Genomic DNA, 25,711 nt, shown 5'->3' on the forward strand with positions numbered 1-25,711 from the left:
CAAAACTGAAGACACCCCCAAATTATTTGCGTGGTCTCCCTCCTCTTAACCACAGAGCCCTCTGTTTTTCAGCATTTCTTGCCCATCATGTGAGGCTCCAACAACAGCGTCTTCTGTGGCATAGTCCCATGGTGGTTCCTACTACATTTCTTATTCAGGAAACGCGTCTGGGGGTTCCTTGGCTTGAGGAGGGTCTCTGGGACCCCTTTTCTCACCAGCAATACTTTTTACAAATGAGGTCTTAGGATGGGGTCTTTACGGGGGGGCTTTCTAAGGGAGGGTCCTCTCACCTATCACCGTGATTATTACTCACCTGTATTTGCAGGAGTGACTTTTTGCCCTGAGGTTCGGGGTCTGTAGCCCCCTTCTGGAGCTGATGTCAGCTGGTCCACCCCAGCAGGGCTACACCCATTGTTTGGGTTGTTTGAGTAGCTTAGTCCACTTCCTGTGTTCTGGGCACAATGCCAAACACCTCACATGTATCAATTCATTTAATCCTCACCCCCCTTTGATGTGTAGGTACTGTTGTGATCCCTGTTATACAAAAGGGGGAACTGAGGCATGGAGAGGGGAAGTAACTTGCTCAAGGTCACCCAGCTGGGAAGTGGCAGAGCTGACATTTGAACCCATGCTGGCTGGGATCTTAACACTAAACTGCTTTCTTGCCAGTTGATAAAGAGACCCGAGCCCCAAAGGATCTGCCACTCCCCCGGTCCTTCCCCCAGCGCCTCCCAGCCTCCCCAGGATCCATCCTGATTGTGAGTTGCAAAATACACTGAAAGTCCCCCCGACCAGGTGCCACAGGAAGCTTCTGTTCTTCTCAGCCGAATGTTTACTGAGTATCATAGACCATACACCTATCTGGGGTCTTCGTAAATCATCTTTTATCCTGTGAAACAGGTACTATTAACACTGGTTTACAGGTGACAAAACCGAAGCCCAGCCATGTCAAGTCACCTGCCTGTGGTCACCCAGCCAATACACCACCACATTGAACCCCCGCCCACCTGTCTGACCCTGAAACCCACCTTCTGCTTTCTGTTCTGGCTTCTTTCTTCCAGCATCTTGGCAACAGTTGGGACGGAGTTTGACCTAAGAACGCTGAGGGCAGTTCGAGTGCTGCGGCCGCTCAAGCTGGTGTCTGGAATCCCAAGTGCGTGAGTTTCCAACCATGACCAGGGGTCTGCTCAGGGGTCCCGCGAGCCCTTGGTTTCCGCTCTGCATAGCGTGTCCCAGGAACCCTTGGGTGCTTCCCCAGCCTGGGTCAGGGCAGCCTCCACTTCGGGGAAGTCCCTCAGGGGACTCCCCACCAGGCATCTGGCTGCAGGTCTGGATGGGCTCCTGAAAGCCAGCCAGGAGCCTCACCTATCACCACAGCACCCATTTATTGAGCATTTCTCTATCAGGAGCCATGGGAAGCGCCACCCAGGTCCTCCTACTCACAACCCTGTGAAGTCGATAATGCTGATATCTCCATTTTACAGATGGGGAAACTGAAGCTCAGGGCGGCTGAATAATTTGAGCAAAGTCACGTGGCTGAGAATGGCAGAATTAGGAGTTAGCCAGTCTGACCCCAAGCCTGGGAATACTGGTGGCAATGACCATTACCATTCATTGAGCGCCTGCTGTGTACCGGGCACAGCAGAAAGAGCTTTTTGTGTATTATCTTAGTTCATCCTCACAATCACCCAGTGAACCCATTTCACAGATGAAAAGGTGGAGGCTCAGAAAGGTCAAATGACTCACCTGAGTTCTTAAAGCTTGACAGCAATGAGCTCCAAAGTCTATACCCTCATCCTCCAGGGATGCTTCGACTCCAGATCCTTTGGGGGTGGCTGCACGATACAGGTCAGGATTAGGTTCAGCTGGGAAAAAAAAAAAAAAACAGGGCTAAACATTTTCTGTCCTACTGCCTCAGTAGTAGTAGTAGTAGTAATAATAATAATAATTCCTATTTTTTTAACATCGTTATTGGAGTATAATTGCTTTACAATGTTGTGTTAGTTTCTGCTGTATAACAAAGTGAATCAGCTATATGCATACCTATATCCCCTCCCTCCTGCCTCTCCCTCCCACCCTCCCTATCCTCCCCCTCTAGGTGGTCACAAAGCACCGAGCTGATCTCCCTGTGCTATTATTTTTTATTTATAAGCTCTTACTATGATCTCCCTGTACTATTAATTTTTATTTATAAGCACTTACTATGTACCAGGCACTGTTCTAAGTATTTGACATTTTTTTAACTCATTAATCCTCACAACAAGCCTGTGAAGTAGGTTCTGTTATTACCACCATTTTACGTTTCATTAGCTTCGTTCTTCAGGTTCCTTGCCATCCAGATTTAAAGAGTAAGATTTTCTACATAACCACCAGCAGGGTCTTTTTGTTAGAGAGAAGGCATTTCTACTCAGGTGTCTGCAAGATTCCAGTGGGTGCCTACGTCGTATTAAATCAAGGGCCATCCCAAAGCTAATACTAATAAGAATTTTTGTCTAATGACCACCTATGATGTGCCAGGGACTTTGCTAGGCATGAAGCCTCTCATTTAACCCTGAGAGGGAGGTGCTATTCTAATCCCCGTTTACAGACGAAGAAACCAAGGTTCAGAATGGGAACTTCCCTAGAAGCAGATTTAGATAGGTGTTCAGATGCACTTGCTTTATTGAAGGAGTGCTGTCAGGAGAGAGAGAATGAGGGCAGCAGGACGGGGTAGCAGAAGAATTTGAACAAGGATGCCGTCTCAGCCGGATCCTGCAGGGAGCTCTGGAGTGTGAATAACGTCAGTTGTTTCCCACTTGAGGCAACAGGCTGGTCTTTTGTACTCCTGTGGTCAGTTATTGGGGGTGGGAGGTGGGGAAGCGATAGCCTCCCAGGTGAGGAGCTTTGGATAACCAAGGGCAATACTATGAAAAGAGGAGCATCTGGGAGCCGTCAGCAGCAAATGCCCACAGCAGCTGGAGGGAGGGTCCACCAACAGCAAAGGAGATCTGGCCTGGACATCAACTTCAGACAGTGTCCAGAGCCTTAGTCACTCTGCCACGTGCATCAATCACCCTTACATTTTGGACCCCTTGGAGTAGCGTAGTCCCCCTGTGGTCTCCACCCATCAGGAGGTGCTAATCGTGGGCCATGGGAAGTTCTTCTCATCGAGAAGCAAGACCCAAGCTATATGTTTGAATCCTCATTTTAACCATAGACTTTCCTAAACATACAGAACAGTGGTTACAAACAGAGGATTTGACATCATTCCGACCTGGATTCAAATCCTGGCCCTGTTATTTATCATGCCCTAAGGTGAATCATGACATCCGCTGAGCTTTGCTTCCCACCTCTGTAAAATGGGGATAATTTTACACGTGCGCCTGCCTCATGGGGTTTTTGCTAAAAGCCAATGAAATAATGTCTGGTTTCTCAGGGTTGAAACTAGGACATTGACTGCTTTCCCAGGCAGAGCTGCAACTAGCGTATATGGCGCCTCTGTATGAATTAGGAAAAGACGCCCTCTCTTGGTGGAAAGAAGTTAGAAAAAGTCACCCCGCTCTGGGTGAAAGCCACCCGACACCCAAGAACGGGGCTCAGAAAGCCATGAATTTCCACCTCTTTCTTGCCCAAAAGGTCATCAAATGGGACAGCCTATGTCCAATACTTTTAAAAATATTTTAAAGATAAAAAGTGGGGAATTCCCTGGCGGTCCAGTGGTTAGGACTCCGAGCTTTCACTGCCATAGTCCCGGGTTCAGTCCCTGCTTGGGGAACTAAGATCCCACAAGCCGCACCGCGCGGCCAAAAAAAAACCAAAAAAGAAAGTGCTCTAAAATATTAGGAGGAATTGTTCCTATTATTATAACGAGCAGCCTCTGTGTCTTCCATCTATCTTCCCTCACTATCGCCCAGTCCCCAGCCTCCTGCATGCTCTGGGTTCCCTCAGGAGGCATCTTGGGGGTGGGATTTGGGGGTGCCTTCTCACGGGCCTGTGGGGCCTCTCTCTGTGTGTTTCCCCAGGTTTACAAGTCGTCCTGAAGTCGATCATGAAGGCAATGATCCCCCTGCTGCAGATCGGCCTCCTCCTATTTTTTGCAATCCTTATTTTTGCAATCATAGGGTTAGAATTTTATATGGGAAAATTTCATACCACCTGCTTTGAAGAGGGCACAGGTAGGTCCGAGCAGCAGCATACTTTTTTCCCAACCTTCCTCCCCTTTCTTTTCTCCCTTAGGGATAAGCTCCTGCAAGGGATCTACAGGGGTCTGCTTCTTTCTCCTGGAAGCTGGGAGAACCTCCTCCCGAAAGCACTGCAGGCAAGGCAGGGGGTTGAAACAGTCCCCGAGATCTTGGTTGTCGCTGGGGCATTGCATTGGGGTCCCCGAGAAGCTATCTCGGGGTGAGTGGTTCATTTGGGAAGTGATCCCAGGAAGCACCATCAGAGGAGTGGAGAAGTGAGACAGGGAAGGGAAAACATCTAGTAAAGGGGGTGTTATCAAGTAGGTTACCATCTTGGGCAACCAGACCTCAGTTCCACTGGGCACCTCGGGGAAACAACGTACGTCACACTCAGAGCCATCCTACACGTGGGGCGAGGGAGCTGGCTACTTATCCACCAACTTCTGTCCGACATTGGCAAGGACTGCCCCCTGGGAGGGCATTAAGGCCCTGGCACTGCTGGCTGCCCTGACACTGGGCTGGAGCACGTATCAGAGGTGTTTTCGGTGGGCGCATGTAGGGGCAAATGACGGCAGAATGTAGGCGCAGTGCCCACAGCCTCTGCCTAGTTACCTTGCAGCGACCCCAGACCCTAACGCATGCTGAGTTCTAAAGCCTCCTTACCCTGGAGGAGAGAGTCGAGGATGGCTTCTGGTCTCCCCCGAATGTGCCATAAAGACATCCCGCTGGGAGTCTTGGCACCAGCCAGTCAGAACCAGAGCGCAAGCAGGATCTTGGCTCATCCGCTCCCGGCACTATGCCAGTGTCAACCCCTTAGCTGCTGGATCAAGAAAGCAGGGTGGGCGCAGGAGAAAATCCAGGAGGGCCGGGAGGCACAGCCCCGGTGCTCATCTCTGAATCAGCAGTGGGGCAACGTGGTTGTCCAATGCTATCCACACATTCAAGGACCCGATAGCTTCCAGATACATCTTTGATTAAATCCCCTGCTATCCAAACCTAGCTACTTGCTCTCTGACCAAGAACCAAATGAAATCAAATAGGAGGGAAGCCTGTATTTCAATATTTGGACCACGGGCCGCCTCAGTGTGGACCGGCTGAATGACAGCGCTAGTCGTGCGTCAAAGAAACTGTGAATTGAAACAGTTAAAGCCCAGAGGGGAGCCCGTTGGGAAGGGAAAGAGATTTCAGGCCTGTCTTATTAGGAAGAAGATTCTGACCAGGAGTGGTTTCCCATCCACCTTCTCTTCCCGATGACCCCTGGGTAGCAGAGCCCTCTCCCCAGACCTCCCAGAGGGTAGCAAAACCCAGTAAGGAAGGTTTATTTGAGATGCTTTTATTGCCTCCTTTTTCTTGCTCCTCCCGTCTCCTTCTCTCCTGGGCTTGTGAAGTTTGCTCAATATGGGATGTCCTAATTATTTCTTTCCCCGATGAAGAAGGTGTTAATTGAGGCAGAGCTATTTCTGCTCCTGGCCTCGTCACCCAGGCAGAAATGCTAGAGGGAGAGATACAGGGCAGGGCCCCTCGGAAAAATCAGCCGAAGATAGAGAAACCAGGATTCCTGGATCCTAGTTTTCTTCTTGTTGTTGTTGTTGTTTTCTCTCTCTCTCTCTCTCTCTCTCCAGCAAAGGGGACAGAGGACTGGCTTGAGTCTGAATTGAGGTTTTAAGGGGACAGATGTGGGCGGGGCAACCGGAGGGTAGGAGGCCTTGATTTAGGGAGGATGACTGAAAAGCTCGCAATTAAAAATATAAGGCATGTGAGTAAGAGACAGATATAAACAGACACCCAGGCAGCAGGTTAATTTTAAAATATATTTATAATCAAATTCCTCAGACTCTCTGGATGGTTGCTTTTCTAGAAGCAGCCCTCAGAGTGTTTCGTGATGAGGGGGCAGGTGGGGGGCTGGGGGGAGCGGGTCGCAATGAAGAACACCACTAGGCAAAGCTGCTAAAGACAGACAGGTTTTCTCTTGCAGACAGGTTCTCCTTATCACCAGGAACCCGGTTCCTGTGTGCCCAGCACCGCGCTAAACACCCAGAGAAATGCCAAGGAGAAGTGGAAGCGTCCTCCTTTCCAAGAGCTTCCAAAATAGTTTGAGGAAACAAGACCCCTTGTCTGCAACGAGTCCATAGCAATGCACGTTGATGCTGCTTTTGTCTCCTCACCAAATGTGAACATTCGGGAGTTCTTGTAGCCCTGAGGAAAGAAAGGGACCAGTGTTGACTGGGCTAACCCCGGGGGCGGGTGGCGGGGGGTGGTGCCCATTGGTGGAGAGGTATTGAGCCAGACTTGGACACAAGGTGGAAATGGAGAAGGTTTTGGACAGAGGTGACCTTCCCAACAAACAATGGTTCTCATTCATTACAGGAGCCCGTGGAATTTTCCCCCTTGCCCTGAGCCTTATGTTTAAAAGATTTTGCCTTCCAATCTGTATTCATTAAATAATAGCCCCTGTACCAAATCTGGCCTGAGTGGGGAAGGGGTTTCCCACAACTTAAAATAGTGGCCGATGTGTCATCGCTTCTTGAGTAGTAGGTGTCCCTTCTGAGGTGGTAAATGTCATTTTGCAGGACCTAGAGTTTCTATTTAACCGGAGTTTCAAAGGCCAATAAGAGTCATGCATTTGATGTTGGTTTACTTCACTCTGTTGCTTACTAAGTGGAGGTTAAGGATGGGCTGCAAAGCCTGTATGTAGGCTATATATAGCCTATATATAAATATATCACATTGAGATATATTTTTGTTTTGTGGGAGCTTGAGTTTACACACTCAGCTGTTTGATTTTTTGTCGGACAGTGTCACTCTCTGAAAACCTTCAAAAGTATCGTTCACTGGATAGAATTCCCTCATATCCGCGGCTCTGGTCCAATGGGGAAAAGCCTGGGATATTCTGTGCTCCCCTAACTCCCCCAGAACAGCTCCCTGAGCCCAATACATCTCAAGAAAAAAAAATGAGTCAGGCTACAGAAGAATAACACAACACAATTGACAAATTTGTCCTAATGGAAGTCTGGAGAACACTGCCCCCAACAACCTCAAAAATGCACACAGCACAGTTACCAAAACTGACTGTATTGGGGACCTTAAAGTGCATGTCGACAGATTTCAAAGGGCAGAATAATACAAAACATATCCTCTGACCACAGCGCAATTAAGCTGGAAATCGAAGTTTTTGGAAATTAGGAGACATGCTTCTTATTTGTGGATGCAATGGTAGGATGTCTGAGATTTGCTTTAAGAATATTTTAGTGGCAAGGTAAAATATTTTAGTACGGGGAGGGGATGTGGATGAAACAAGATTAGCCCTGAGTTGATAAATGTTGAAATTGATGATAGGTACAGGGGAATTCATTATATTATTCTATTTTTGTAGATATATGACAAATTTTTAGTGCTTCCTGGTTATCCATGAGTCAAAGAAGAAATAATAATGGAAATTGCTAACTATTTTACTTGAACAATAATCATACTAATGCATGACAGAATTTGTGAGATGCAGTTAAAGCTGCATTTAAAGAGTAGTTTATAGCCTTAAGGAACATTAACTCATCCCAAAAGTCGAGGAAAAGAACAAAAAAGGAACAACGCTTAGAGAAGAAATTAATGAAATGGAAAACAATGAATAGGTCAACAAAGCCAAACACTTTGCTTTTTGGAAAAAGACTGATAAATTCATCTCAATGGCCATTTTTCTTCAACAGCATTGAATCTTCGCTGGCTCCTGTTTCTCAGAGCTGGTTTTGCTGGCCCTTTCCCCTGATTTTTCTCCCCTTCCCTTTCATAGATGACATTCAGGGTGAGTCTCCAGCTCCGTGTGGGACAGAGGAACCTGCCCGCACCTGCCCCAATGGGACCAAATGTCAGCCCTACTGGGAAGGGCCCAACAATGGGATCACTCAGTTCGACAACATCCTATTTGCAGTGCTGACTGTTTTCCAGTGCATCACCATGGAAGGGTGGACTGACCTCCTCTACAACGTAAGTGACAAGGGGTCGTGGAGAGCCAGGACCAGCCAACTCCTGAGGCTGCAGTGGAGGGAACCTGAGCCGGGGAGGCAGCCGAAGGACAACTCAACACGGCCCCAGGAGAGCCGGCCTGAGGCTCAGTCCTTTGAGGATATGGGAGTGTTGTCCTCAGAACTCTAAGTAGAGAAGGGCCCTCGGGAGATGGAGATCTAGAGGGCACACAGATGCTGAATAATTTTTAATTGCACAAGTTTTTAAATATAATTTTAGATTTTTGAATATGTAAAGGTTGTGTAAGTTAAAAACCAACATAGATGAGAGATAGAGAAGTGTCCTTGAGCACCTATGCAAAGGGGCTCTGCACTGGAGCCCTCACTGGCCCTCCTCCAGCCATGCCCCTCCCTATGGGGCTGACAGGAAATGTCTACCAGGAGCTAGTGCCACCACCACTCCACTTTCTAGATCACATTTTGAGTCATCTTAGATCCTAGAATTCCCTTCCCAAGCCCAGATTCCATGGACTTGCATGAGATTCTTCCATGGGTCTGTTCTCTGACTACACCACCCATTTGTATCCTCTGAGGGCCAAGGGTGTCCTTGGGGTGGCTGTTGGCACAGATGTGGCTGGAGTTTGGACATGCAAGGTGGTGTGTCCATGCATGTGTGTGTGGAGCACCCCCTCCCCTGCCTCCAGGTGGCAGGCCATGGTCAAGGGGCAGGGAAGCCTGTCCCCACGCCATTATCCAGTGCAGACATCCAGATTCTAAATTCCAGACTGACCTTCCAAGTGCTTATGAAGGTGTGTTTGTAAAGGAGACACATACAGCACATTTTATTTAGGAGCTTTTAAATATTTACACATATATATGGGCCTCGGTTGGTACTCTTGTCCTAGGTCTTGAAAATGTTAAGTTCAGGTCAGAAAAGATGTACACTCCTACCTGCGCCCCCCTTCCATCCTGCATAGCATCTCTAGGAACAGACAGCAGATTTGAGATGCTCAGGCTCTTTCTTGGCCCTGACCTGCAAAGAGCTTGGGCTAAAGGCTACACCCAATTGGCCAAAGCTTGCTTGGGCTCTAGGTTTTTTTCTTTTCTTTTCTTTTTTTTATTCTATTTATTTATTTATTTTTGGCTGCATTGGGTCTTCATTGCTGTGCACAGGCTTTCTCTAGTTGTGGCGAGCTGGAGCTACTCTTCGTTGCGGTGCATGGGCTTCTCATTGCAGTGGCTTCCCTCATTGTGGAGCATGGGCTCTAGGCATGCGGGCTTCAGTAGTTGTGGCTCGCGGGCTCTAGAGCGCAGGCTCAGTAGTTGTGGCGCACAGGCTTAGTTGTTCCACAGCATGTGGGATCTTCCCGGACCAGGGCTCAAACCCGTGTCCCCTGCACTGGCAGGCAGATTCTTAACCACTGCACCACCAGGGAAGTCCCTAGGTTTTTTTTCTTTACAAGGCTGTTGCAAGAGGAGGCTTCAGAGGGAAATGAACCCTCCTGGGAGTGAAACAGAACTGGGAGACAGGAAGGTAAGGAAACTTAGGCAGAGAGTGGGGGTGGAGAACAGGAGCTAAGTAAAGTGTGAACATGGAAACAGGTTATATCATGGGATTGGACATCCAGAAAAAGGGTCCAAGGTTCATAGGAAGACAATGGAGTTGAGCTCAGTGGTGGATGAGGAAGTGTGAGCAGGGACACGAATTTCCAGAGGGTTCTATAGTTGTAAGCACCATCATCTTAGGGGATATTTGCCCTGGAAGCTTAGAGCTGAATCACCTTGGGGGAAGCAAACTCGGGGGAAACAGTTGAGAGAACAGAGTCAGGCATCAGGCTGCTTGGGTTCCCCTCCCAACTCCACCACTTCCTTGCTGTGCAACCTTGGACAAGTCACTTGGGCTCTCTGTGCCTCCATTTCCATGTGTGCAAAATGAGGAGAAGCACAGTCCTACCTCACAGGGCACAAGGACTGAGTGAGGTGAATATATGTGAAGATTTAGAACAGTGCATGGTCCAAATTTGTAGGCCAAATTTTCCACCCCAAAGGGCACTGCTTTTAAAAATGTAAATGAATTTTTCAGTGTGAAAACTCCAGCAGCGCCTGAAGAAGTGGAGTGAGCCATTGGGTCCCACTTGATGTGCCACTCTCACCCCACTGGTAACTGCCACTAACTCAGAGTAGCCTTCTAGAACTTTCCATGCACTTACATCCCACAGTCATGCTTTGGGTGGAAACCCAGGGAGCAAGGATTTGAGCCTGATGCGAGCCTAGAGCAGTGATAAATTACCACAAACCGGGTGGCTTAAAACAACAGACATTTATTACCTCACAGTATGGAGGCCAGAAGGTGTCAGCAGGGCCAGGCTCCCTCCAGAGGCTCTCGGGGAGAATACTTCCTTGTCTCTTCCAGCTTCTGGTGGCTGCCAGCAATCCTTGGCATTCTTTGGCTTATAGATTATCTGTTGTCCACTCGAATACCCCATCTTCACATGGCCATATTCTTATAAGGACCCTGGTCGTATTGGCTTAGGGCCTACCCTACTCCAGTACAACGTCATCTTAACTAATTACATCTGCAGCAACCCCATTTCTAAATAAGGTCACATTCTGAGGTCCTGGAAGTTAGGACTTCAACAGATCTTGGTGGGGCAGGGGTGGTGGGGACGTAATTCAATTCATAACATCTCCCAAATGAAGTGCTTGCACCTGAACCCTTGTCTGGGGCTTCCTAAATTAAGACAACCTTCCCCCGACCCTGAAACACGACCACTAGGACAACTCATTGCTAAGGGCAGGGGCTAAGTGGCATCTTTGAGTTTCTGCTGACAAGGACAGAGCTATTGCTTTTCCAGACTCATTTGGGTCCTGCCCTTGTGCTCTGCCATTTGCAAGGCCTGCCCTAGGACTCCCTTAGCTCCATCCAGCCACAGGCAGGCACAGTGTCTGGACTATCTGTCCTTTTATGCTTGTGCTAGAGCCAGGCCCGTGAGCATGACCACTATCCACTATCCACATCCACTATCAGGTGAGATCCATGGGAAGAGTCCAGAAGCACCTGCTCCAAGCATCTTAGAATCCACAGGCACAGATGCCAGATGGATGTCGTCCAGCTGGGTGGGCAGTGCTTTATGATCCCAACATCTCATTTCTTTTCTCAGTATCATTGAAATCCATTTGTTTATTCCATAATTACTTATTGAGTGCCTACTGTGTGCCGGGAAATGATCAGGTGATCAGGGACAACACAATGAAGAAGACAGACAAAAATCCCCATCCTTGTAGGGGAGACAGATGTGACCAATAAATATTATAAATAATAAACTACTCAGAAGGTGGAAGACAGACGTTAAGCAAATACATAATGTGGGACGTGGTGACATGACCTGTGTCATCCTATGAGGACAACAGCAGGATAAAAGGACAGGTGTTGGGGTGTGGGGGCTAGTTTAGGTCGGGCAATGAGGGAAGGCTCCTCAGAGGAGGTGACATTTCCACAGAGATGGAGAGAGCCAGGCAGATGTTTGGGGGAAGAGCGTTCTTGGCAAAGGGAACAGCAGCTCGCCTACACGGTGTGCTGGGGCCCCATCCAGGTTTTTCCCTTTTCAATTTGTCTCTTTTCTTTCCCACTTGGCTTCCTGGTTAAAGTGCCTTTTAGAAAAAGCCTAACCTTAACTAATCAGCACCCCTGTCGAAGATTTATATCGGGATGTGCACCCCAGCGTTATTTGTAAAAATAGAACAAAACTGGAAGCAACTGGTTAAATACCGTATGGTCCCTCCATATGATGGAGTATCATGTCATTAAAAATCATCTGTTGGGAGAATATTTAAGGATGCGGGGAAATGCTCACTATATAATGACAAGTGGTGGGGGGAACTGATTTTAAAAAAAGAATCAAGGTGAGATAAGCCTTATGTCTTAGTCACCTCCGGCTGACATTACAAAACACCATAGACTGGGCAGCTTAGACAAAAGAAATGTACTTTCTCACAGTTCTGGAGGCTGGAAGTCTGAGATCAGGGTGTCAGCGTGGTCCGGTTCTGGTGAGGGCTCTCTTCCTGGCTTGCAGACGGCTGCCTTCTCACTGTGCCCTCACATGGTGAGGGCAGAGAGAGAGAGAGAGCAAGCTCTCTGGGATTAGTGACTTTTACAAGGACACTAATCTCATCATGCAGGCCCCACTCTCATGACCTCCTGTAACCCTAATCACCTCCCAAAGGCCCCATCTCCAAATGCCATTACATCAGGGATTAGGGCTTCAACACATGAATTGGGTTGGAGAAGGGACACAATTCAGTCCATAGAACCTTATAATCTCAAGTGTGTAATTTTGAAAATATAAGGAAAAAAGGCTGGAGTCCGCTGTACCAAGATGGCCTTTAGGTAGTGGAATTTGGGAATCTTTATCTTCTTGATACTTCTCTATATTGTCAAAATTTTCTACAATGAGCACAATTTACTTTTATCCTCTTTTTTTTTAATTGAAGGATAGTTGATTTACAATATTGCATTAGTTTCAGAGGTATAGCATAGTAATTCAGTTATTTTTTTGCAGATTATATTCCATTTTAGGTTATTACAAAATATTGAATACAATTCCCTGTGCTATACAGTAAATCCTTGTTGCTTATCTATTTTATGTATAGTAGTTTCATAATTTACTTTTATAATCAGGGAGTGCATTTAAACTTGTCTTGCTAAGAGTTTAGGAGGAAAAAGATTTTTGGTTACTCGTAGACCAGGAGATGGGGAGGAAGGACAGGAAAAAGAGCATTTTCTGGGTGCCCATTGTATGCCGGGTGTTTTTATCTTATATTACCTGTCCAGAGAGAGTCCACGTCAAAATATATAAGTTACTTATTGATTGACATAACAATAATAAATGGTCATTTTATTGCTTTATTATTAAATAAACAAAATAAGTGAAGAAGAGACAAATCTTCCCTACAAAAGAATTCCATTTAATATATATAGACAGTCCCCCTCCAAGAATGGAGTTTAATCTTTCCCCCACCCCCAGTTTGAGGATGGGCTGGACTTAGTGACTCACTTCTAAAGAATAACATAAGGAAAGGACATATATCATTTCACAGTGGAGAAACCTAGAAGACACCACCTTAACCAAGTGACAAATGTTGACACCCCAGTGGATGTGGGATCATAGGATCTTTGATTTGATATGATGAGGAGGGAACCTCACCTCCGGGGTTTTCTTCTCAAAGACTCATAACCCCATAATCGTAGGCAAAACATCAGACAAACGCAGATTGGAGGGCGTTCTGCAGGATACCTAAGCAGGTCTCTTCAAGACTGTCAAGGTCGTGACAAACAAGGAAAGACTGAGAAACTGACCCAGACCAGAGGAGCCTAAGGAGGTGTGAGGACTAAATGAAATGGTGGATCCTGCATGGGATCCTGAAAAGGGGGCAAACCCAAATAAAGTCTATAAATAACTGGTGAAGGAGAGATTACTGTCACCCATTTTACAAATAAGACTCTGGTTGAGAAAGTTGCCGGAGGTGGCCAGACAGGAAATGGCAGTACCAGCCTGCAAGCTCTGCATTCCTCTTCCCTGTGCTCTGAGCTGAACCCAGAGAAATAGATATTGGTGGAGAGGGGGAGAGAGGTGGGGGGTTGAGAGAGGGAAAAAGAGGGAGGGAGAGAGGAAGGGCGGGCGGGAAGGAGGGCAGTTGATTTTCAAAGGAGGAACTTCTTAAAACTCTCACAAAGTCTGGGGCAGAAAGATGGAAGATTGGAAGCAAAGAGAATCCACCTGAAAGAATTTTAAACCTTGTTGAGCCACAGACCCCTTTGTCAGTGTAATGATTTTTAAAGTCTAATAAATGAAAAGACTGGAGATGGTGAAGGAAGACAAATGTACTGAAATTGTTATAAAAATATTGTTAAAAACAGATGGGTGACGTCATTTTAGTGTTTGTAACACATTGCCAACAGGACCTGGCAATGAGTCAGATGACCCCCATAATTTCATGGGAGTGTTGAAGCTAAAAGATTTTGTGGGATATCTGGGAACAACATGTGATTTCTGTGGGTGAGGGGCATCACCGGTTCTGCCCACACTGTTGCAGTTTGCTGCCTCCCCTGGTAATGGAAGAAAATGCCCCACTTTCTGGTGGAAATTAGGGGAAGTGAAGGATTAACTTTTTTCCGTGCAAATTCACAGACTCCCCAAGGATTCCCATCCCAGTTGAGCCTGAGGGAATCTCACAGTGATTTCTGTGGTTGCTTGGCTAGGAAAACCCTCCGAGGAGGTTAGCAAGTAACTGAAATTCTCGCTGTCCGTGTCTGGCTCAGCCCCCACCACAAGTTACCCAATCCAAAATGTCAAGAGTGCCACTGTGGAGAAACTCTGCTCTAGAAGACCAGGGATCCTTGAAGATGGGGCATTGAGGCATCCCTGGGCATGGTGGACCTGCCCACATTATGATTTTGTAGTGGGGTGAGTGCTTATCCAAGCCCAAAGACCACAAAGGCAAGTATATTGAAATTCTCTGCCAGAAGTGTGGTCCGAGTCATGTCTAACTGCCATAAAATGAGCCTCAGTCAACAGAGCTGAGCTCTACCCTTGTCCTGGACCTCTGAAGGACCCAGAGGGCTCCTGTGCCCATTCCTGGGCCTGGGGCCCACATTGGATGTGGGCAGCCTTCTGGAATCCTAATGGGCTATCAGCTATTTCCTCTGTACCGCACTATTCTGGATGTTTCTCTGTGCACCAGCCTGTGACTCCTTGATGGTAACCTTCTAAGGTAGAACCTTAAATAGTCCCATTTTACAGATGAGGAAACTGAGGGCCAAGGCCACACACAGGGAGTTAAGGTTGGAATCCAGCTCTGACTCAACACCAGTTCCCTCAGCATCTGCTATTTGCTACCTCCCATGGCAAACAGGATGGAGGACTGGCTCTCTGAGCTCAAGGGGGTGGCATGGGGAAGCCCAGGAGGGCTGCACTGGAGCCACTTGCTGGAGACAAAAGTTGGTGGCTCTGTGTATTGCTTGAGCAACAGGCAGCCTTATTTCACAAGGACCCCCTCACCATATGTGCATGCGTGACTCAAAAACAAAAAAAAAAAAATCAGAAATCACCTCCACCCCACACAGAGGACATACCCAACATGCTTCTCACTGAATGAGCCAAAACGGCCTGGGGGTGCAGTGTGGGCGATGGGACTTGCCCTCTCTTAGTTGCTACCAGGGTGGGGAGAGGAAGAGTCTGGGGCCCTGGCAGGACCTGTACACCATTCGCTGAGAGCCTGCTGCATCCCTACATCCTCCTTGTATCATCAACTGATCCATAAAACAACCTCATGAGGGGAAATATTTTTAGGTCCATCTTCCAGATGAGGAAACTGAGGCTCACAGGGATGCAGTGACCTGCCAAGATCCCCTAGTCAAGGGTAGTGAAGTCAGGATTTGAACCCAGCACTGGGCACTAACCGTTACACTCCCTCCCTCTCTCTATGATTCTCACCTTCTCTGTTTTTTTCCCGTCTCTGTCTTTGTGTCTCTTAATTCTTGGTCTCTCTGTCTCTCTCTGTTTCTTCCTGCCTCTCTCTCTTTCTCTCTCCTCCTTTCCTTTCTTCGCCTCTTTATTCCTCTCTCTCCCCCACCTCTCTGTGCTTTTCTCTGTGTGTTTCTCTTACTCTCTCTTTCTATTCCTCACTTAATGGCAATTAAGAAAATGGTAAAACTGTGCTTAGTTGATGATTATAAATGCAAGTCCCTTGACAAATGGTCACTAATGGTTGAAACTGATCTTTGACCTAAGCCCTTGTATAATTCATAGATGTTTATTTTGGCCAACATCAAAGCATCAGATCTGGGGGACTTTAGATCACACATTCATTCAACTAACATTCATTGAATGTGTACTGCATGAAGGCAACGTTCTAGGCACCAGGGATATGCAGCAAATGGAAGAGACAAAAAATCCCTGTTTGGGGGGAGTTGACGTTTTGGTGGGAGAAGCAGGCAGCCAACAAGATAATTAAGAAAATTTTATATATATGGCAGAATCTTAAATATTTTAGGCTTTGTGGGCCATGCCGTCTCTGTCACAACTACTACTTTTGTGCTACTACTAGCACAAAAGCATCCACAGGGAAGACACATAATGAATGGGCATGGCTGTGTGCCGACAAACCTTAATTTACAAAAACAGGTGGCATGCATGGGTGGTGGTTTGTCCACTCCTGTGGAAGAGGGTGATGAAAGCTCAGGTGAAAAAGCAGTAGAGGGGCTGTGGATCCTCAAGGTGAGAGGTTGACGTTCTTCTAATAAGACCTGAAAGAGGTGAGGGACAGCCATGTAGGTATGTCAGGCAAGAGAGACCCAGGTGGATCGGACAGCCAGTGCAAAGGCCCTGAGGCAGGAGTGGTTCTGACATTTGTGAGGAGCCCATGTGGCTGGAAGTGAGGGAGTGAGGGTGAACAAGGGAGCTGAAGAGGCCAGGGGAGGTGACAGGAGACCTCAGAGGCAGAAAGACCATATAATTCGCTGCCCAAACCAGGATAATTTTGAGAGTGAATGGGGAAAGGAGAACTCAAAAAATAGTGAACAGGCGTCGCATGATTTAGTAACAGGGACAAACTGGGACAGACATACGACCTCCCTCATGGCCACTGTGGGGCTTTAGCTGTTTCACTTTTTTTTTATCCCTTATGCTGGGGAGTTGGGTGTTCTCTTGAGCCGAGGTTTGTTGTTTTTTTACATCTTCTATACTTTTTCTGACTGAACCATGCTCCAAAAAATTAGAGGAAAATAAGCCACAAAACAGAAGGCACTTCAGGGTTTTACTGAGACTCAGCCATTTGTTTGATGAGTATCGAATGCTTGCTAAGCGCCAGGCATCATGCTAGGTACCAACAGTGTGGGGGTGCATCAGTATTTTCCCTCTCCTTTAAGGCTCTCATGGGCCAATTGTTATAAACAGAAAGTACTGTGTAAGTGCAGTGAAGGAGTGAGGTAGAAAAAAAAATCTGAGGGATACAAGCCAGAATGCTGGGTCTAGCCCCAACTGTGCCATCCGCACCCTGTGTGAGCCAGGCAGATCATCTCCCTCAGCCTCAGTTTCCCCATCCACTGGAGATTCTGGGAATCAAGGGGTGTTGGTTGTCAGCTCAAACGGGCTCTACTAAAGTGACCGTTGTTGTCCCACCTGCCTCTTCGTTTCCCAGGGAAACAGCCTGATCGTTGGGACTTGGGATAAATACATTTCCCTGTCATTGTTATTATTTAAACAATCCGCCCACAGGGACTTGAAATGCAAATGAATATATTGACAAAATGATTCAGAAAGCAAAACCTGCTTGGAAGTGAATGAGAGTTCTGTCTGTGCTGTGAGGAGGGGCAAGCCCTTTTTGGCTGGAAGGCTTCTCCGAGAGGGGGCACAGTAGAATGAAAGGCTGAGTGATGAGATGGAATCAACCAAGTCAAGATGTAGGAGAAACTGTCTCCAAACAGAGGCTCAGAGGACAACCAGCTCATTGTAATCTTGAACAATGTAATCATTGTAATCTTGAACCTTAATTTCTCTGTCAGATATACAGGAAACATTCTTTTCCCCCATCTGAGCTCCTGAGAGCCATATAAAAGTCAGTGAGAAAGTGATATTTGAGAGAAATCTAAAGGAGATAAAGGAGTGAACCAAGGAAATATATGGGTGTATCAATCAGGAAATCTAGGTTATGCTGCGGTAACAAACATTCTCCAATGTCACTGTGATTTTAACAACAAATGTCTTTTCTGGTTCGTGCTACATGTCCAGTGCAGGTTGGCAGTGAGGAAGAAGGGAGCTATACTCAGCAGAGTCACTTGGGACCTAGCTAATGGAGCAACCAGCACCTAGAACATTACCAGTTGGTATTCCAAAAGGAAAGAAAGCCCTGGAGGGTCCCACACTGGCAGTTCAGTGCTCTGGTCCAAAAGTGACTTAGGTATTTCCACTCGCTCCTCATTGGCCAGCACTCATCATATGACCCTCAGCCAATCACAGGGAGACAGGGACGGGCCATCTTGCCGTATCTCAGGAAATATTTAGTGACAGCACTAATGAAGAATAGCGTTGCAGGCAGTGGAACTCTTTGAGCCTTGGGAAGAGAGACAAGGCGATCTTGCAAGTGTATCTTTCTGGTGTTAATGACTTTGACAAGCAAGCAATTTCCCTCCTCCCCACATCCAGACTCATGAGCACACCCACGCTTAACCTGAACTGCCAAAGGATGTAAGACCCGGGATGGGAGGTTGATGTCCCCCACATTCTGTGCTATCACAGAACGGCCAAGGAAGCTCCAGTCTTTCGGCTTGGGAAATATATTTCTCATTTTTCTCCTGAGCAAACCCCAGGAAGCCCACCTACTGATCAAAAACTGCACCCAACCCTCTGCCAGCTTCTTCTCTGTGAGTTGTTGGATCCACAGCATGGAACTGAGTCATTTGGGCTAGATTGGAAAGAGAACAAGCATCTCTAAAATCAGGCAACAGAACCCCAGTTCCCAGGGAGGGAAAATCAAGACAAGGGAGGAAGAAGGAGAGAGGAGGGAGAAGGGAGCACAGCTTGGGGTGGAGGATGTGGGCTGTGTGGGGAGCCACCTCTCATTCAGTCATTCAACAAACATTTATTGGACACTGCGTGCATGCCTGGCATTGTGATAGGGAATATGGCAGTGGGAAAAAAGCACAATGTCCCTGCTCCATATGGAATTGACAGTGGGGAGACAGACAATGAGCAGGAGAAATAAGTATAGAGGAGGAGATGCGCTAAGGGAAAAATAGAGCAGGAAATGAGATTAGAAATGAAGGTGCAACTGTAAAAGGCCATCAGGGAAACCCTGCCCGAGAAAGTGGCCTTTGAGCAGAGATCTGAAGGAGGTGAGGGAGCCATGTAGGAAATTGGGGGAAGAGCATTCCAGGCAGAGGAAGCAATAGGTGCAAAGGCCCTGAGGTGGGACTGTGCTTGGTGCGTTTGAGGAGCTATAGGAAGGCCATGTGGCTGGAGTGATCCAGGGGGAGAATGACAGGAGAGCAGGGCCTGGAAGTGATGGGGTCGGGAGGTGGCACCTCTGCCATTTAGTAGCTCAGTTACTGTGTTCTTTGTCTGTGGCTGACATCACCAAGTACCACAACTGGATGGCTTAAAACGACAAAAATGTATTCTCTCACAGTTCTAGAGGTCAGAGTCCAAAATAAAGGTGTCAGCAGGGTTATACTCCCTCTGAGACTCTGGGTAGAATTCTTTCTTGCCTCTTCCTGACTTCTGGTGGTGACTGTCAGCCCTCAGCACTCCTTGACTTGCAGCTGTGTCCCTCCAATCTCTGCCTCCATTGTCACATGGCTGTCCTCTCCCCTGTGTGTCCCTGTCTTCACCTGTTACTTCTTCTTCTTAAAAGGACACCAGTCATAGTGGACTAGGGCCCACGATCGTGACTTCTTCTTAACTTAATGGCAGCTGCAAAGACCCTGTTTCCAAATAGGGTCACATTGAAAGGTACTGGAGGTTAGGATTTCAACATATCTTTTTCTGGGGGGTGGGGCATGCCATGCAGCATGTGGGATCATAGTTCCCTGACCAGGGATTGAATCTGTGCCCCCTGCATTGAGAGCATGGAGTCTTAACCACTGGACCTCCAGCGAAGTCCCTCAACATATCTTTTAGGAGGGATACAATGCAGCCCACGACAGGGACCTTGGGCATGGGACTTTACCTCTATGTGCCTAGGTTTCCTCACCCGGGAAGATGGGGAGGATTACATACCACCTTTTGTGAGAGGATTAAATGAGCTCAAGTAGGCTGAGGACCTGGCACTGTGAGTGTCTTTTATGCCAGGCAGCATCATGGGGCCAGGTGGTTCTAAACATATCAGGGAGCTGGGGTGTGGGCAGATCCTGGGGTGGAGGGGCTGCCTTGGTACCAAGGGCCTCAGCCATTTCTCCCCGTTCAGTCCTGCCCCTCTTCCCCCACCCACCCACTGCTCCGTCTCCATCCCAAACCTGCTTCCTGAGATAGCCAGACTTTTTTCTTCTGTTGGCCGGTGCAGGCTTTCTCTCCCTGGGCTATAGTTAGCCCTAAGAAATGGTAGCGAAAAGACCTCAGCCACAGCAGCATCATCAGAGGGGAAAGCACAAAGCCAGTCCTGCCTTCTGTCCACCCCTGTTCTGCTGACCCTTTTCTTTCTTCCAGAACCTCCAAGAAGCAAAGCATTGGAACTCTGTTAGAACAAGGGTGTGAGCAGGGGACTGGCATATTCATTGTCCCCTGAACCTGTCTGTGTCCATCATGGAAGTTGGCTTTTTGGGTTGGTTTGTTTTCTTTTTTTTTTAATTATTGTGGTAAAATAAACATAACCTAACATTTACCATCTAAACCATTTTTAGCTGTCCAGTTCATTGGCATTAAGTGCATTCACTTTGTTGTGCAGCTGTCACCACCATCCATCTCCAGAACTTTTTCATCTTGCAAAACTGTAACTCTGTCCCCGTTAAACACTAACCCTCCGTCCCCCTCCCCCAGCCCCTGCCCACCATTCTACTTTCTGTCTCTGTGAACTTGACAACTCTGGGAACCTCATATAAGTGGAATCATACAGTTTTCGTCCTTTTGTGTCTGGCTTATTTCATTTAGCATAATGTCCTCAAGGTTCATCCATGTTGTAGCATGAGTCAGAATTTCCTTGCTTTTTAAGGTAAAGTTGACTTTCTTTAAAAAAAAAAACAAAAAACTTTTTCTTGGTTCAAGTAAAATACACATATAGGACACTTCACAGATCACATTTGATGAATTTTTACAAACTGAACACACATGTGTAACCAGCACCCAGATCGATCAGGAAACAGAACCTTCTCAGCCCCAGAAAGTCCCCCTCGTGTTCCCTCCAGAGTCACTACCCTCCCCAAAGGATACTCCATCTGGACCTGAAACATCATCAACTCATTTGCCTGTTTTTTGTATTTTGCATGAATGGAATCTTACATATATGCTCTTTTCTGTCTGGCTTCTTTTGCTTGATGCCAAGTCTGTAAAGTTTCATGTGGTGGATGGCAGTCATTCATTGCACAATATTCCATTTATCTTCCCTCCTGTTGAGAAGGGTTCAGTTTGTTTCCAGTTTGGAACTGTTATGAAGATCACCACTATGAACATTCTTGCATGGTCTTTGGCATACACAGGTTCACATTTCTGTTGGATAACATCCCCGGAATGTAATGTTCATGACATAGTGAAGGTGCATGATTTAATTTTAGTAGAAAATTAACCAACCCATTTTTCAAAGTGGTTGTACCATGTATTATGGATTGAATTGTGTCCCTTCCAAAATGCACGTGTTGAAACCCTAACTCCTAGTACCTCAGAATGTGACTTTACTTGGAAATGGGATCATTGCAGGAGTAATTAGTTAAGATAAGGTCATTAGGATGGGCCCTAATCCAATATGACTGGTGTCCCTATAGAAAGGGGAAATTTGGACACAGAGAAAGACATGCACTCAGGAAGAAAGTCATGTGTTGATGAAGGCAGAAATCAGGGTGATGCATCTACAAGCCAAAGAACCACCAAAGATTGTCAGCAAACCCCCAGATACCAGGGGAGAGGCATATTCTCCCTCAGAGCCTCCGGAAGGAACCAACACTGCTGCTACCCTGATCTTGGATTTCTAGCCTCCAGAACTGCGAACCAATAAATTTCTGTTGTTGTAAGCCACCCACTTGGTGGTTCTTTATTACAGCAGCCACAAGAAACTCATACACCATGTTACCCTCCCACTGGCAGCATGAGACAGTTCCAGTTCCTCCACAGATTCATAGCACCAGTGTCAGTCGTTCTCATTTTAGCCTTTCTGCAGGGCAGCAGTAGCACTGAAAGTGCTTTTAAAGGTGAGCTTTTAAAGCCACATTTGGGCCACCCGCCCCCCACCCCCCCACATTCTGCAGATGCCATAGAGCTGATGAACCACCAGAAGCCTTCCCCAGCACAGAGATTAAGTCCACAGGCTCTGGGGCCTGGCCCCCTGGTTCAAATCCCATGTCCACCACTGTCTAGCTCTGTGACCTCATGCTGGCAATTTTGTCTTTCTGGGCCTGTTTCCTCAGTGCATGACAATAACATAGGGACATAATGGGAATTAAACGAGTAAATAAGCCAATGTAGGTAATATGCTTAGAGGAGTGTCTAGCACAAATAAGTACTCTTTAAGTGCTGGGGTTTTTTTTTTTCTTTCTTTCTTTCTCTATTCTTGATTTTCTTCCCCTCCTCTCACTTATTGGCACAGTGTTCTGTTCTCCCAGAGAAGAATGTTCTATTTGTGGACTTCTTCCCCTTGAAAATTGATCTGGGCATTTCTGGGAATTTTTCTGTGGTTGACATTGAGGCTGCAGGCAATAGAGGAGGGAGACACTTAAGGAAAAGGTTCACGGCCCTGCCTTCTGGCTTGGTGATTTAACCTGATTATCAGACCCTGCCATCATGACTGTTTGGGGGAGAAGGGAGGGAACTGGGGGTTCATTTCTACATTTCAATGAGCTTTTTTACCTTCTCCTCCTGGAGTTTGATCTGTGGAGTCCTCCTGAGTTTCATGCTGGTTTCTGGTCCTGTGAGGACGACATGATTAGGAGGGGGCTTTGTCCTTCTAGTGGTACCTCTGGAGTCTCCCCCACTGGTTGATCCTGTGCTCTCTCTCCCTCTCTGGGCTACCAGAGCTCTAGGACTCCACAGGCCAAGGACATTCGAGGACAGAGTCCCAGGAGAACAAGAGTTCCCCCTTCCTTCACCTGTCAGGTCATACCTGAGTCCCACTCAGTGCTCACCTGCTTTCCTTCCTCACCCCCCCCCCATAGAGCAACGATGCCTCAGGGAACACTTGGAACTGGTTGTACTTCATCCCCCTCATCATCATCGGCTCCTTTTTTATGCTGAACCTCGTGCTGGGTGTGCTGTCTGGGTAAGTCTCTGCTACTCCCCCCATCCCACTCCCCCTCACCATCTTTTTCCCAGGAAGAGGCCATCATTCTCCAGGCAGAGAATAGGCCTCTTCTATTGCTTTGGGTTATTAGACAGTTATCAGCAAGCCATGTACAGGTGCATAAGTTGTGCACTGCTGGAGGCACCCAGTGAAGGGACTCATGGGAGGTGAAATCCAGCCCAGCCTTCACTCACCAAGCTGTGCTGCTGGCACTGAGCTACCTCCACCCAGGGGGCGGGAAGCCTCTTTGTAATTTAGACCTCTCACTTGGAAGGTTTTCTCAAAATTTTCAGGCCCACAACCCAAAACACAAGAAAAGTCTATAGAGCTTTAATTTCTATAATTTACACTGTGTTAAAGAAACAATAGGTTGGGTTTCCCCCCTCCCCTATTTTCCAAATATAAAATCGTAGCATACAATCAACCATGCATTTTCATGACACACATTGTCCCCTACCCCCAAGATTGTTTTTCTGGCTTAACCGTAAGTGAGTTTCATTTTTCTCACTACAAGAAGTCTGGGGACTGGTTTGGTGGCTCCATGGTGCCATGATGGACCCCAGCGTCTTCTAGCTTTCCACTCTGACATCCTTTTGGAGACTTCCAGTCTCATGGATGCTTCATGGTCTCAGGATAGCTGCTTCATGCTCACAAGATAGGCATCTCACATTCCAGACAGGAAGAGGAAGAAGGGAAACTGGAAAAGTCCTATATCACAGAAGTGAGGCTGCTGCAGAAATCTTCAGCTCATGTGTCATTAACGTAATTTAAGAGAGGGACGCAACTATTCTTTAGCCAGGAGTACAGAGAATGAGAATGGGGTATGCAGCCAGCAGTGGTTGGCATGGCATGGTTTACGGTTTTGTTTTGTTTTTCTCTAACTGGGTGCCGTTGTTGGGACATGTGGGAAGCTGGCAGAAATACCCACTCCTGTAATATTCTGATCTTCTGTCAGAAGACCTGATTCCTCTTGTTGAAAGGCACTGCCCTCCAGGGATTCTGAATCCCCAAACATACACACACAGAGACTCCCTAAAATTTCTAAAACGGCCAGACCTGACTCTTCTGTGCTTCTTCAGGGAGTTTGCCAAAGAAAGGGAGCGGGTAGAGAACCGGCGGGCTTTTTTGAAGCTGAGGCGACAGCAGCAGATTGAACGAGAACTCAATGGGTACATGGAGTGGATCTCGAAAGCAGGTGAGGCCCTTTCATCCTGGGGCTCAGGAATTGAAATCCCAGGCCACGGAGCACACAGAGAGTCATGCGTGCAGTTTGGAGATGGATGAGGGAAGGGTCATGATGGGAGGAGAAAGAGGATCTGGACTGCTAGTTCCAGTTTTTAGCAACAGGAATCCAGCGGGATGAAGCCAGGATATGACATACATAACACTTAAGAGCTTTAAAATCAGACATTGGGTTAGATCCCAACTCTGCCACCTCCTAGCAATGCAGCGCACCTCCCTGTGCCTCAGTTTCCCTGCCTGTTAAACAGAGATAATGATAGTACCTACCTCATAAGGCTGTTTGAGGAGTCTCTAAGGTAATCCCAGCTAAGTCAACCTAAGAAGAGCAGTGCCTCCCATACAGTAGGTCCATGTTTATTTGTTCAGCTAGTTAAACACTTATGGGACACCTGCTGTGTGCCAGGCACTGCCCTAGGCACTGAGATTTGGTCTCTGCCTGCAGGACTCTGATAGTCTAGTGAGAGAGGAGAAAATAACCAAATACATATAATGTTGGATGTTGCCAAATGCTGAGAGGAAAAATAAAACGGAGTAGGAGGCAGAAAACAGTCAGAGAAGGAAGGGTGATCAGAGGGGGTCTCTCTGAGGAGGTGACCTCTGAGCCGAGACCTGAAGGAAGTGAAAAAAGAAGCCATGTGGATGTCTAGGGGAAGAGCTTTCCAGGCAGAGGGAACAGCAAGTGCAAAGGCCCAGGGGTAGGAGTAGAGTTGAGTCATAGCAGGGAAGCTGTGTGTGGCTGGAGCAGCGTGAGGTGGAGAGTGGGAGAAAAGGAGGACAGAGAGATGATGGGGGCCAAATCAGGCAAGATCTTATAGGCTATGGTAAGGAGGTTGGTTTTTATTTTGAAGGAGGTAGGGATGATGTTGGTTTTAGGACCATCGTTGAAGTGGGGCTGGGAGTCAGAAGCAAGTGAGCAGCACATTTCTGGCTGATTGAGTTGTCACTCAGCAAGGGGAGAGTAGAGTGGCCACGAGGACCCTTCTCCTTCCTGGTCCAAGGGAACCCATCCCCAGGAGAGTCCTCCAGACGCTGGAGCTTAACTATGTGCTCTTCCTCTTCAGAAGAGGTGATCCTCGCCGAGGATGAGACCGACGGGGAGCAGAGGCATCCCTTTGATGGTAACTGCTCTGAACCTGGCTCCAGGGGTGGGGGTGGGTCCCAGGGGACACAGGAGGAGCTGAGGCTGGGGGGACAGGCTACTCCATTCTGAGGGGCTTCCAGGGAATGGATGTTCAGGGCCCAGGTATGCCAAGAACAAGCACAAGACCAGGTCAGGCTCAGGAAGATAACGGGAATGGTGGGAATCTGCTTCCTCGAGGAATTTCAGGACCTTAACACGGGGTTTCCCTTTCTTGCCTGCCCTTTCTGCTTTGACCA

The 25,711-nt window shown here is 47.4% G+C and overlaps 1 protein-coding gene across 9 annotated transcripts in view; it reads left to right on the forward strand.

Moving 5' to 3' along the window:
* The window catches only part of CACNA1A (calcium voltage-gated channel subunit alpha1 A), a 337,790-nt gene that overhangs the window by 211,238 nt on the left and 100,841 nt on the right, over nt 1–25,711 (forward strand). For 6 of the 9 annotated variants that reach the window (XM_049708282.1, XM_049708283.1, XM_049708278.1 and 3 more), the window contains 6 exons: nt 1,062–1,153; nt 4,002–4,154; nt 7,945–8,138; nt 22,968–23,071; nt 24,172–24,287; nt 25,396–25,450. In XM_049708282.1, the coding sequence (XP_049564239.1) occupies nt 1,062–1,153; nt 4,002–4,154; nt 7,945–8,138; nt 22,968–23,071; nt 24,172–24,287; nt 25,396–25,450 (714 nt within the window). Of the gene's footprint in view, nt 1–1,061; nt 1,154–4,001; nt 4,155–7,944; nt 8,139–22,967; nt 23,072–24,171; nt 24,288–25,395; nt 25,453–25,711 lie in introns of all 9 variants that reach the window. The other 3 variants (XM_049708281.1, XM_049708280.1, XM_049708286.1) reach the window with 1 other exon arrangement.

Source organism: Orcinus orca, chromosome 3 (assembly GCF_937001465.1).
Source record: "Orcinus orca chromosome 3, mOrcOrc1.1, whole genome shotgun sequence".
NCBI classification, from domain to species: domain Eukaryota; kingdom Metazoa; phylum Chordata; class Mammalia; order Artiodactyla; family Delphinidae; genus Orcinus; species Orcinus orca.